Source organism: Galeopterus variegatus, unplaced genomic scaffold (genome assembly GCF_000696425.1).
Source record: "Galeopterus variegatus unplaced genomic scaffold, G_variegatus-3.0.2 Scaffold114, whole genome shotgun sequence".
Taxonomy (NCBI): Eukaryota; Metazoa; Chordata; class Mammalia; order Dermoptera; family Cynocephalidae; genus Galeopterus; species Galeopterus variegatus.
The window spans coordinates 632,430-647,151 of NW_007726225.1; the positions used below are offsets into that span (position 1 = coordinate 632,430).

Sequence of the window (14,722 nt, forward strand, 5' to 3'; positions counted from 1 at the left end):
AAAATTAATGTTTCTTAAAAGAATGCAAGCCACCAAAGTTCGTTTTAAATCATTGATCAGTGTCCCAGTTAAAATAATTTATAAATGATTACACTTTAAATAAAGATATTAAAACCATGCCAAAAATTTTTAAGTGCTTTTGTTGTTACTAGGAGCTCACTGTGAATGGAAGTAAATGTACTTGGCCTGTAAGAGAATAAGCATTTTAACAAGTACAGCTGTGGCAAAAAAATTGAGATTTGTGGAAGCCATTGGGAGTTTCATATAGCCATAAAATACTAGTTTATCACATGAAATATTATGTGCCTCTGTGTATTTATAAAGAGAGATAATTTTCGAAAAGGCCTTTTCTGACCTCAGAAAAGGTATAAATTCTCCCTGTATCACCTATCCTGTTCATTAAAGCAATATGATTCTGGCAACCCAAAGTCTCAAAGTTCCACTCACTCACATTTTCTATACTCCCTTCTGTGGGAAAAATCGAGTTTTACTGACATGCAAAGCAACTTCTACCTATTAGTGACAAAACATTTGAAAATTCCCAAAATAAAAAGTTTGAGTAAACTGGAGCTCCAGAAAGATGTAGAATGGCCGCAGTGCATGTGGTTCCAACTGCAGTGTTGAGATTTCAGGTAGCACAGTACCAAAAGCTTGAGGTAAGCGTTGGTCACACAGATGCAGAGTTGTCATGAAATAGACCTATCCAGACACCTTTTAAGTCATCTTTATTTTGGTTGCAAAGACACAATTTACATAGTTACTTAATTTTACTTGTTCCCATTTGAAGTCTCGAGAGCTTGCCAAGTTAAACATTGCCTTCACTACCAAACTGCTATATAAGAACATTATAAAATACAAACTATAAACTAAGATAATCCTTTTTACAGTATTCAGATTAGTGCATTAAAACAACATTGATTTAAAAAGGCAAGTGAGTTAATTGGCAAACATTCAATTCCTTTTCTAATGAAGGATGGTACAAAATGGTACACAAGGTAAACACTAAATTTTAGGTGGTAGGTGCCCCAAAACAGTAACTGTGGCAAAGCTAGTTCCCAAAAGTAATTCTGACCCAAAAATACATAGGTAACCATTATTCTAGAGGACAGAAGAGAAGGTAAATAATGGCCCACAAAACCAGATAGTATTGTGAAGAAGTTTAGTAGAATAACAAGTTGGGATCTTTAGAATCCAAACACGACAGGCTATTGGTATTGACTTTTCATACTCTTCCTCCAAATTATTTTAATCATTTATAGTCACTACATTTTCCTCAGTAAATATCAGACTTAAATAGACCACATGTAAAAACAATCACCCTTAGTATTTTTACCAGGCAATCTACAGCAAATGCTTAATATATAGTCAGGAGTAGGAGATACACTAGGAATTACTCAGTGATTTAATTCAGAGTAAACAAGGGTCTTAAAAGGAAACCAACAATAAAAGTGAAATAGATAATTTATGCTGTTGTGAACCAGGAAAAAAAACAACCCACAAACAGATATGTTAATTTTTTTAAGTGACTGAGAATATTTTTTTTCTGCTGACCCAAACGAAAATTAAATGTGAGATTTTTAATTGAAGTAACTCAAATCTGGGTGCCTGTTTCATGGTAACAGAGAGATGCACACAGAACATACCTTTAAATTTACTAATTCCAAAAACTAAGTCAAACAGGGTAAATAAATTATAAATGAAAGGCATGTACAATGCAGGCAAAAACCTTACAGTTATTAAATTGAAAAGCATGGAAGTTATGTCAGCAATGATATTTAGAAAAACTTCCAGTATTAGAAAATACCACATTTAATCCAAAGGAATCTCTCCCCCCAACCCCCAATAGAAATAACAAATTATGGAAACCATCCTTTATGCAATAACTTTAAAATAATAATAAAAAAACATAATTACGGAAATCTTCCTACATAATTTAGATAATGTAGTGAAATAGTGTGCTCCTTTATAATTTTAGCCTTTTATTTCCCATATGATGAAACCGATAATCACAAGTCCAATGACAAGGATAAAAATGATGATGCACAGGGTTTTTCTGGATTTGCGCTGCAGAAGCAAAAACAAAAACATGTTTACAGATTTAGTGGAGTAGTTTTATAGCAACTGAAAATAATTTGGTTCACTTATAGAGTAAAATTAATAGCAGTTTATTGCCCTCAAATTTTTGGCTGTGTTTTTTGTTTCTCAAAGATCTCTTCAATACATTTAGCACTCTTCTTTCAAAAAATATTCTTCTTGAATTAATGAAAATCAAGGGAGTAATTTTTCAACTTTTGTTGGCAATTTTTCTGGGGGTGTGGTTGGGCTTATAAAAGAAGACACAGAGAAATAATTTAGTTTAGTATGTATGAAAACGAAGAACAGCTTAAAAGCATATGCATTTTAAACTTCTATCAAAAAGTTGCCCTTAAAAATGAGTTCTCTAAAAATATTAGCAAGTATAAATATTTGGCAATTTTTCCTCAAGTAAATTTATTAGTTTCCGAAATCATTCCCATTCTTTAACCCTAATGAAAACTACATTCAAAACCTTAACATACAAATAAAAACCAAAGAGCTAACAAAATTATAGTGTTGTAATTTAAAACATAAAGGTTAAACATTTTGTTCCATTCTTCATTCCTGGCCCAGTTGTAGATTTCTGTATTTCTTTAATGGCTTGTGTATTTCACACCAACATGCAGGAGTCCTTTTTCTTGCAAAGTAAAAAATTTGTAAATTTACTGTGTCAACTAGAAGTACCATAAAATTTACAAAAAAGGTATGTTTCTGACTTGAAAATTACCCTGAAAACCACGAATACTTCCAGTATTCTACATACTTATTTAATTTTTCATCTGAATACTCCTCATGTATTACACATAATTTCTCTGAAGTTTCAATAGTATCATGCATAAATATTTTCCCCAGACTCTATTCGGTTACCACAGACACATGTGTAAGGAACCTTTCTGAGTCATCACGGGTTTACCACTACGGCACATTTGTTGCCTAGGGGTACTCCCCCTAGTGCGGATGGAAAAGAGCACTTATATCCTTCCTTTGCAGTCCTATCTCTCCCGAATTATTTAGAAGCACCACAGTCTGCAGATGTGTAAGTTTAATATCAAGGAACTCAAGTAGGACTATGGAAAGCTGTCTCTTTTCTCAGCACTGTGCTTCTTGGCCCTCTCTTCATCCCCTCAGGGACTGTGAGAATTAAGTTTGGGGGCAGCTCCCAGACTTAGGGGGCGGTTTGGGAAGAAATGTGCCTTTTCCCCAGGGTAGCTGTAGGCTTGTCCTTCCAAGGAGGAGGAAAAATAAAACTTAGGGATATATTTACATCCTCCAAATTCCAAAGGCAAAACAAAATAACATGTAAACCCAGTCTCTGATTAATCCCATTAAACATTGTTTGGATAGTTATATGCTAACAGTTTCACAAGATCCCTGGAATATAGATTACTGCATGTGTGTTTTCACCTCTTCATGAGGGGCACCTAAAGTCCATGTCATAGCAATATAAATTCTGCTGAGCTACGTATCTGAATTACACGCATGGAGATGGTAAACAGGAGTCACTCTGTGAGTGAATATAATAGGCTACAAATCAGCAATCTCTGTACAGCTTCATTGTTATTTGTATAGCACTGAATACATAGTGATTCGTCTAGTGAAAAAATGGCAGTGAAATGAAAGGCAACTACTAAAGTTAGTGGGGGAAGTGAAAAGCAATTGAAAATGTCTAAGAAGGTAACAGTATTGTAGATGTTTTATAAGAAGGTAACAAGGTCTGAGAAAATGATAATTATTAGCAACAACAAAAAAAATGAGTTAAAAGGGAAATCAAATGCTACGGTTTTATTTGGGGGTTCCCAAAGAGCCTGGCTTTACCCTTGTTGAACATCAAAGGATTACATATTATACATTAACGGTTCAGTCTAAAATCTGTGCAGTACTTGACACATAATTTATATTTGACATATACATAAGGACTCCCTATATTAACCCAATTTACTTTAGAAATAAATTCATTCTTTAAGGGTCTCCTGAATATTGACAGAATATCTAATAATTGATGACATTCCAAACTAATATAATTTCCACAGGACCTAAATAAATCTCTTTAGGACAAGGATCTTTGCCTTTTTAGTCCAGAATGCCATTGACAAAAAGAAATAAAAGGTAAAAGGGAACAGTGAGAAATGGAGGAAGAAGGTTATCAAAGAGGTTTCTGGGTTGGAATGTCACAATGACCTCAGAGACCACCAGCCATTAAGAAAAGCCTGGAGGTGTCCTGCAACCCTTGGGACTCTACATAATGAACTTCCAATCCCTGTGGCCACAACTCTGCTTCAACCCTGAGAATATACAAGCTAAAGCCAATTTTAAACTGACTAGTATATTTCTCGCCACTCTTTCATGGGATTTTTTTTTTTCATGGGATTTTAAACTTTAAAATCAGCCACTTTAAGCCTGATTATTCACGTGTACATAAACGTGCACGCATGTGCGTGCACACACACACACAGACACACTCTAACACATGTTAAACGCTAAGTTATAAGAAAATTTATTACAGTTAACATTACCTGATAATTTGCTGCCCTTGACAGCTGCTGATTTGCTTGTTGAACATGTACCTCTGCATTTTCTACATTAGCTTCTATGCTGTCTTTAAAATAAAAGGCACACACACACACACAAAACGTTAAACATGTAATTATGCTCCAATAATAAATCACTACATTTCATGCAAGGTAAGATTAAATACGCTCATTATTCAAAGTTTAAATTTTTTAAGCTGGCTAGAATTCTTCCTTATACTATTTCTCAGGTGATCCAAGTAAGACAAACATTTGAAGAAAATACCCTTGATCATCTTCATTACAATGCAACTCCAGTTGTACCTGGCAACCTCCGAAAAGTACTGTCACCCTACAACTACCAAATTAGTGTCAGCACAACAACTTCTCTGTCTCAAACTCCACAACTTGTTCTATCTCAAGACCAATGTACAAAATAGATCAACTCTCCTCTTCTCACTGCCGAAGACTTTCTCCACCACACAGGAAAAATTGGTATCTTCACTTTCCAAAGAATACTATTTCCTCAGGGGATATCTCAATTCATATGACGACACTTTTCTCAAAGTGTGGTCAATGAAATGCCTGCCACATTTCTCAGCCACCCACTTCCATGGCCACATCCCAAACCTTGTCATTACCAATAACTACAGCTGCTTCATAATCTCAATTTCAAGGTTCTTACTCCCTGACCAACACCTGCTATCTTCACAGCTCACCCCTCCTAACATTCTCACTCCAGCAATTTTCAACCTTTATTGATCCTACCACATTTTCACTGTCCCTCACTCCATGCCCTCACTCCCTCCTCACCTCACTTGGATTCCATGGGCCATCATTTAGCATGGTCTTTCTTGCCCCTCCTGCTTTAGTCACATGTACATGACACAATTCCAACCAGTACCCATGCAGCTGAAGATAGATATAAAAAGAATAACTTTATGCTGACATTATCTCCCTAACTTCCGAAGACTGTTATACTTTCTCCTCTCTCCTCAAACTTCTTATGCCTCCTCAAGCATTACTGTTTTCAGCCAATGACCTTGATTTCCAGCTCACTGATACAACAGGAACAATCAGAAGACATTTCTACACTCACCCATGTCCCTATCTACCAGCTACATGCAATCTCTGTGTGCTGTGACATCTCTCCTGTTGTCAGGGAGGAACTGTCCCTGCCCTGAGCAAGAGCCAATCTCTCCATTTATGTACTTTACCCCATTCTTAGTCACCTAACTCAAGAACCTCAGTCTAGAAATCTTCTCTCTCACTTATCATCAATATTTCCTTCCCTGGTAAACCAGTCCCATCAATCCTACAGCTGCTATCTTAAAAACAAACCAATCAAAAAAGCCTCGTTTATGCCACGTCCATTTGCAGCCATGACCTTCTTCTCTGTTCCACTTTCCTGCATGACTGCTTGAAAGAGTCACCTCCATGTGCTGTTTTCCACTGCTCTCCTCCCATTCTCTCCTGAACTTTTTTGCCTACACTATTTCGCTGCCACAGCTCTTATTGAGGTCACATGGTTAAATTTAGCAGTCCATTCTTAATCCTCACTTTACTTGACCTAACAGCAACATCTGAAACAGCTGACAATCTAGAGTCCTGGAAGCACTTTCTTCGTTTCCCCTCTAGGACCATACATTCACCTAGTTTTCCTCTCCATCATTGGCTATTCTTTCTTAGTTTTTTTGTTGGTTCTTCCTCAGCTCTCTGTGCTTTAAATTGAGGGGTCAACAAACTTTTTCTGTAAAGGGCCAGAGAGTAAATAGTTTAAACTTTGCGGGTCATATGGTCTCTCAACTATGCCTCAACTATGTCAACAGACCTCAACTATGCCTTTGCTGTGCGAAGCCACAGACAATACATAAGCAAATGGACATAGTTTGCCAACACTGCTTTAAATATTTATAGGAACCAGATCTCTTCTCTGTCTAGACTTGTCTCCTGGGTGATTTCACCCAACCTCATGGCTTTAAATACCACCTATGTGCAGATGACTCTTAAATGTATAACCCCAGGCCAGACTTCTCCCTTGAACTCCATATTCACATTACCAATCCTAGCAAACCTTCACTTCTCGTCAACGGAGATATCAAACTTAACATCTGAACATTACTGATTCACACCTAGCCAAACCTGCTCCAGTTATAGACTTCCTTCCTCAGAAAACAGCAGTTCCACCATTTTAGAAGGCCAAGCCAAATTCTTAGAGTCACCCTTTAATTAATTAACTCTTTCTCCTGCACCCATACCCAGCCAGTCAGTAAATCTTCTTGGCTCTTCATTTAAAAAATATCCAGAATTCTACCACTTCTCACCATCTCTCTGCTTCCAACCTGATCCAATCCAACATGACTGCTCATCTGGATTTCCGCACTAGCCTTTTATGTGATCTTCTTGCTTTTAGTCTTGCCACTTTGCAGTGTGCTCTCAACCCAGTAGCCATGAGTCTTTTAAAGCCTAGGCCAAGTCACAGCACTTCTCTGCTCAACTTTTTTGGGGGGTGGGAGGTAGAGGGGGGAACTGGCTGATACAGGGGTCAGAACCCTTGACTTTGGTGTTACCAACACTGTGCTCTAAACTAAGCTAATCAGACAGCCTGCCCCTCCCTCCCCCGCATTCATTATCAATAGTAAAAGTCCTCACAATGGCTCAGGCTCCTACTTGATGTCATCCCCTGTGACTTCAGACATGCCCTCCATCTCCCTCCTGCTCTCATCACTCACCAAAAATGCTAGGTGTGCTTCTGCCTCAAGGCCTTTGCACTTGCTGTCCCCTCTGCCTAGAACACTTTCTCTTACTTGCTTCTTTACTTGTATGAAGGCTTCAGTAAGCCCTTACCAGACTACCCTGTGTAAAGCAGCAACATCCTACAACGCCACAAATCCCATCCCTTTACTCTGGCCTTACTTTCCCCATAGCACTTACAACCATTTACTTCCTTTTTAAAAAACATTGTCTCTCTTCCCCAATGATGAGATCAATGAGGCAGGGTCTTTATGTGTTGCTTAATTTCACCTGACTCCTCAATGTCTAGACTTGTGCCTGGACATAGCAGGCACTCAACAAACATTTGTTGAAAGAATAATAGGTTTTTGAAATTTTATCCTGTAATCCACTGGGGATACAGAGTAGGGTAAGACTGGATAAATAATAGCTACATTAAAGTAAAGGTGCAAGTATTTCAACTGAACCAAATTCAGAAAGCATATTAAATGTATCTTTAGACACATCCACAGATAGCTTCATATTTCAAAACGGTAAAAAAGATCAGGATCCTGATCAATTCTGACAATTACACCTTAACTGAAGAACTACTTATTACATTTAAAATTTTAAAGAAATTCTTAGTACCTCTATTTTTTAAAAGAATTTTTTAAAGGAATTACTACTATCTAATACTACTAAATTAATCGACCAAAAAAGCTATTAGAATGATGAGGCAAATGGCTACCTATTCTCTATAACCTAAAAGACAGGACAGCATGCACAATTCTGATTATCACAAGTTTCCCCCAAAGTCCTTGGCGTGATGAGAATTAAATTGGGATTAGACTGAAACCAGAGGTCCTGGAAATAAGCTGGAATGATGCCACTTGGTACCTTCCATGGTCTCAGCAGCAGCAGGCCCTGATTAAATTTGGGGCTTCTGAAATAAATAAAACTGGTCATTTCAACCAGAAGGAGCCAAAAACAAGGTCTGTTTTAGATCATGCCAAGGGTGATACTTTGTGTGTGTGTGTGTGTGTGTGTGTGAGAGAGAGAGAGAGAGAGAGAGAGAGAGAGGAAGCCATTACTCTTGTTTGAAAAAGTTACCACAGGTAAACTGGTGTGTAGCCTGCCCCCACCTCATGAAATCTAACCTAGTAGGTCTTACCTATCACATCTCCTTGTTCATGAATCATCATTCCCAAATCTTTAAATATTTCGTTAATATCCATAATATCAGCCTAAGAGAAAAAGGCACATATTATTATAATCAGAAATTCAGTCCCTACTCCACAAAGGGGGAGAATTTAAAAAACCCAAAGCACTACTCACACAGGTGAGCATGCATATAGATTTAATACATAAATTTTGAAAAAATCGGAAAAATATTTTACTCTAAGCAATCCTAACTAAATAGACCTTGAACAACAGCCACCAGTTCACCAAAATAAATTTATGATATTAAAAATATTAAGTGAGGCAGGATAGAAATGAAGAATCTATAAGAGAGAAGGGCCATAGATTACTGACTTAATTTTTATGCAATCTGATAGTTTTGTTATTATAAGCAGTATCTGCTTATGAGAGTATAAAAATATTAAGACATATTTCTAGTAAAAAATTTCACATAAATTTGACAATTTAAAACAACAAAATGTTAGGTGTAAATTTAAAGTTTCACATTAATAAGTTTGAATATGCACTGGATTAGTGAAGTTATAAATTTTACTGCTAGATAAAGGAGTTATAAATTTATTGGATAAAGAAGTTATAAGTTTGCTTTTCTTCAATATATGATAATTATTATTTTGCCCAATTAAAGAGAAGAGTTTAAATATTTTATTCAGGTGGTAGGGCAATTTGCACATTCACCATGTGCCTTGGTTTTCCTGTAAAATGGTGATGATAATGATGCAGTTAACTACTTCGCAGAGTTTCTATGAAGGCTAAATGAAATAATTAACATAAAGAATTTATCACATAGTGCTGGCACATGGAAGGCCCTAAATAAATTGTAGCCACTGCTATTATTAGCCCACATTATAGGAACTAGGTAGGTACCACAAGAACTATGGCATAAGAAATCTTTAGATCTCTTTGATATCATAAACATACAAAAGAGAAATAAAATACTTTCAACACCCTTGTAAAAAGTCTTATTCATGCAGGTATGATATGTATCGTGTGCATGGACAGCCATCCAGACTCTCTGGAGACATTTATCTCTAGACTGATATTTTCTCAATACTAAGAGAACTGTGGATGATTTAGAATTAAAAAAAAAGTTGGGGTGGAGGGAAGTATTTCTCTCACCCTAGCACAAATACTAAAGAGATTATTATTTTTTTTTAAAAAAGAAATTATTCTAATTTATATGTTAGGAATGCCATCAAATTGATTCATTTATTTAGTTTTCTTTCTCAACCCCTCTGCCAGCATTATTTAAAGGTTTTGAGAACAAACTCACTAAGAAAAGAACGGCAGCCCAACTCTACAACGGAAAGCTTACTTCAAGTTGCCTGATAGAAGACTCTCTCTCCTGAATAAGGTGGAGGTCAGCCTCTGTAATTTCTTCATTCTGCACCTGCACTTGAGGTTGAGTTTGGCTAATAAAAAGAAAAGAATATGGAAAAAAGAAAGACTTGTATTCAAAACAATGGGACTTATTTCCTATTTAAGAAATACTTACTAAATAGGATATTTTGTTTTCCAAAGTCAGAGAATTGCTCATTTAAAAATATTCTAAGAAAATAACAGATAAAATTAATCAAATTTTATTCATTTTTTATTCTACTTATAGCTTATATGGGTTTAATTATATCTTATATGGGTTTTGAGTTATTATTTAATTATTAGAAGCTATATTTGGCAACTGGTATTTCTTCTTGGCTGACTTAACCCTCAATTAAGGGAATAATCCACATTAATAGTAAAGTCAATAGATATTTATTTGAATAAATAATTTATTTTATATTTTACAATAAATATTTTATAAATAATTATTTTGAAAAATTTTCAAGTTTGCTATGTGTTTTCAATTCATAAATAACTTAGGATATTTATGACATAATATACCGAAAATTTTAATTCTGTTCCAGGAACTATCATGTATAAGTTTTGAAAAATTACCTTTTGATATGTAAAATATTTTGCATTTCTTACCTTTCCCAAGATACAAGATTCCTTTCTTTTGAGACGTCCTCAGGAAAACCACCCTGAATAATTTAGTTAATAGGATGGATTGAAAAGGAGCAAAAAAGCAAGAACAAGACAAAATGACACTCATATTTTCCCTTAAAATAATCCTAACCAATTTGTGTGTGTGTGTGTGTGTGTGTGTGTGTGTGTGTGTGTGTGTGTGTGGAAAGAAAGAAAGAGAGAAGTTCTTGGTCTAATTTTTTAGGTCAACTGCTTCAAGAAATAATAAAATTATATCCTAAGCTGATAAGAAAATAATTTATAAAATATTCTCAAGGGCCAAATAATAAATATTATTTGGTTAAAATGTAATGTAGTCTTGGAACCTCTACAATAAGGAACAAGGAAACAACTTCTAACAGTTTCTTAGAGAATTTAAAATTAGATTAACTAAAAATTCCACTTTAAATCATCTTTTCATTTATTTTCTTCACGTTTATATTCATTTTCAATATTTATAGAATATATTTACTCCATTCAACGCCATCATCTTCATATAATCCAGGAGTAAAGCGCTATTTACACTAGCGCTTTACGCAAATGAAAAGTCTCAATACCAAGTCAATATGAGAATACTAATCAGGATTTGACCCCTAGTCTTTTTTGACAAAATATATTTCTATATTTTTATATAATCTGTAATCTTTTGTTCCACAACATGGACAAAATAACCGCAATAATTCATAACCATCGTCCTTCTTAAAAATAGAGCAGAAAAGCCCCAAAATAAATATTCAAATGTTGATTTCCAAACTAGTCACAAATCTTTATGACTTAAAAAATCATGCTATTGTAGTCTCTTATGGGATCCTTAGAGAATATCATGTTCATTTTTATAATGCCTTTTAAAATACTTACAGATACTCTGGAACTGGCTCTTACTCGAGCAACAAACTCTCTCTCTCTCTCAGCAGCTTGCCTCTGGACCTTTTGAAAGTTTGTCAGTGATGTTGTGAATTGAGCCACTAAGCGATCCTTCTGTATTTTCCTTTGACGCTAGAGGAAAGGGGGAAAAAAGCCTATTAGAATCAAGCTGTGAAGTTCAACAGAATTTGCCTAGTTCTTTTACCACTAGCTGCATCTTTACTTAATCCTGAAATTTTCACTCACTCCCCAATTATAGGGCCTTACTGATTCATTCTCAATAACATTCTGACAGTATGTTCAAATTCTGTGTATATTTACCTTGAGGCAAAAGGCCTAAAATGATGGATTTCTCACCTCAAATTTTCAGGCTGCTAAAAACTGGGTCATGATTTTGAAGTTATTTTAAAGTAGGTTTTTTTTTTTTTTTTTAGGCAAATAAAACCTTATACTTTTATCTAAGTAAAAAGGCAAGTACGCAAGGAAATAAATATGTGCTCCTAGGAAACCTCCTATCTTAAATGAGTGTGCATGCTGCATGGAGTCAGTCCTGGAAAAGCCAGGAAACAATTACTCAGGAAGCATTTTCTGAGCACTTACTTAATTATGGGTGAGGGCAACTGTATGGAAATAATTTTTGCTTTATTGAACCACAGGATACTACCTAAGCAATTAAATATAGTTTTGTGTTCCGTGAACTAATCTCAAATAGAATATTTTGTCCCCTAATTTCCTTTCGAGTGTAACAGTTCAAAGATCCTACAATGTATTTTATTTCTTTCACATTCAATACATCAACAATGTGTCTTAAAGCTTGATACCTGTTCACTGGGGGTGGTGGGCAGTGATCCAAACTCTTTTATGTATTTATCTGTTTCTTTGGCAAGTTGGTTAGTATACTGCTGCTTCTGTTGCCTAAAATGAGAAACCATGCATTACAGCCAAAGAACTAATATATTTCTTTAAGCTAGAACCTGCCACTTGAAGTAACCCTGATAAATAGTATGATAAAAGTTTCTTTTTTACAGAATAGCTCTAAAGTTTCTCTATCGAAACAAAATTTTCATATCTATTCTTTGATAAATATTGAGCAAATATTACACGGCAAGTTCTTCACTCACACAGGGTAACCAAGCAAAGAGAAAGAAATATCAGCAGCCATTTAAAAATGCTGATGATTCAAGTCAGAAGGGAATTTAACTGGAAGACTGCTGAAGTGCTTGATCCTTTATGTTTGAGATATTGGAGGTGTGGGAGACTTTTATCTGCATCCCACACCTGCGAAGTCAGTCGAGTAAGTAAAAATTTGTTGCCTTAAACTTTGTCTAGTTCCCGGGTCTTAGATACATCTGGCCTCTCCTATTTCTCTGCACGGACATTTATGTGCTATAGATAGTTAAGAAAACAAAAGGAGGGGAAGAGGTAATAATAGTACAAATTTGCTGTTATTTAAGTTTGCATGGAAAAAATACCATTTCCTTCTAAAGGGAATAGAAAACAATAAAAGAATAAAATTATATACATACCTATATCTAGCTGATTTATAAAGTTGTAAGGATTTCTAATGTAAAAATCTGACACTAAAAACATAAGCTTGTATTAATGTGATGCTCTACAAATTACAACAGTACCTCACATTTTAAACATGAATTGGCCACACTTAAAATCCTTTAAAATAATAAGATACTATATAAGAATATGCTTAAGTATCAATATCTACATTTGACTGATAAGGTAGAATTATAATCTATTTATATCTCTACTTACCAAATACTCTACCTTTAATGTGCTTTTCCAAATCTTTAGAAATAGTAATATAGTCAAAGTTCTAAAGAGAAGACCTTAATGATCACGTCTATATCAGAGTCTACTCAGAGTCTCTATTAACTCTATCAAAATATTGTAACTGTTAAAAATTATGTATTCCCACTCCATTTTATTTTAATAAATGATTTAATATTTAGATGCAGAGCATTTCCAACACCCTGACATCTATCCATTGCAGAAAAATATAACGAATTAGAAATAACTGTAAATTCTTCAGATTTTAGTTGATAAAAATATAAATTTCTATTACCTATCTCTTATCTTCTTTGCAATTTTCCTTCTATAGCTAATGCTGTTTGGAAACATCAGTTAATAGATATATACTAATTGAAATCTGTAGCTGTAACAGCATTGAAATAAGATTTAAGAGTTAGGTTCTGAATGATGTTGGGCAAATCATCAAACCCCCATGAGACATGTTTTTCTTATGAGCAAAATGAGAATACTCATTTTGATCTATCCATCTCACTCTAATTTTGTAGGTGTATGTAAGAACACTTTAAAATCTGTAACATACCACAGTCACAATATTACTGCTGTTCTTCTAATAGCACATTAATTTACTGAAATATGTATTATATAACCTCATTACAATTTTTTTTTTAAACAGATGCTAATGCTTTCTGAAATTCAAGAACATAGATATAAACTTCTGGGGGGATAGTTCACATAACTGGATATGTATTGGATCTATACTAAATAAAATCTGGTCACTGCAGGGATCGTTAGCTATGGGAAGTAAATCCCAGAAATTGAGAAGGATCACAATTCTTGAAAAGCTTTCAAAAACAACTTATTTAAAAAGTATAAGAAAGGCAACTAAAGAAGCTCTGATTTGATAAAGTAAACCAGATCTTAAAGTAAAGAAAAACATCTGTCTACTCTGGACAGGGAAAAACATACATAAAACCTGTATAAACGTATGGATAAGGTAGCAGAAAAGCTTTAATCATTTTCCATCGTGTCCTCCAGTAAACATTAACACTACACACTGTCAAAGCAACCTAATAATGGCAATAGTTTTCTTTTTTCTTTTTGTTTAATTAAATACTTACAGCTGTTGCCTTAATTCATGTGAATCTTGAGGTGTTCCAAGTTGATTTAAAGTCCTTTGTATTTCCGCAGCTATTATAATGGAAAAAATAATGCATAATTGTTACAAATGTTAGGGCAACAGAAATAATAAGTTACAAATGAATACAAGCAATTTGGTAGTTTAAAAAAAGATAGAAAAACAATCAGAGAAAGATAGAAAACATTAATTGATAAAAAAGAAAAACAAAATGGTTTATTTAAATCTAATTAGTAACTGGAAAGGATTAATTTTCAAGAGGAAATTGTGTGGAAACATTGGCATGTGAAACTGTACTTATAGTTCAAAAATATTATCTTTGTCCCTATTACATCAGGATATTAAGTAAATACAATGGCACACTGTAACAATTACCTGTTTCATTAGAATATAAAGTAGAAACATTTCAATTAATAAATGAAGGAATAATAGCACTGGAAAAAAATCATTTTTTAATTTTCTT

At 34.5% G+C, this 14,722-nt stretch overlaps 1 protein-coding gene across 2 annotated transcripts in view; it reads right to left on the bottom strand.

Annotated features, from left to right (window-relative positions):
- Nucleotides 1–708: 708 nt before the first annotated feature.
- STX7 (syntaxin 7) overlaps nucleotides 709–14,722 on the bottom strand; it is a 42,071-nt gene continuing 28,057 nt past the window's right edge. For both annotated transcript variants that reach the window (XM_008586807.1, XM_008586801.1), the window contains exons 3-10: nucleotides 14,243–14,312; nucleotides 12,182–12,275; nucleotides 11,355–11,492; nucleotides 10,461–10,513; nucleotides 9,808–9,904; nucleotides 8,467–8,539; nucleotides 4,590–4,672; nucleotides 709–2,064 (exon numbers count right to left, since the gene is read on the bottom strand). In XM_008586807.1, coding sequence (XP_008585029.1) covers nucleotides 1,972–2,064; nucleotides 4,590–4,672; nucleotides 8,467–8,539; nucleotides 9,808–9,904; nucleotides 10,461–10,513; nucleotides 11,355–11,492; nucleotides 12,182–12,275; nucleotides 14,243–14,312 — 701 coding nt within the window. In that variant the 3' untranslated portion in view covers nucleotides 709–1,971. The remainder of the gene's footprint in view (nucleotides 2,065–4,589; nucleotides 4,673–8,466; nucleotides 8,540–9,807; nucleotides 9,905–10,460; nucleotides 10,514–11,354; nucleotides 11,493–12,181; nucleotides 12,276–14,242; nucleotides 14,313–14,722) is intronic.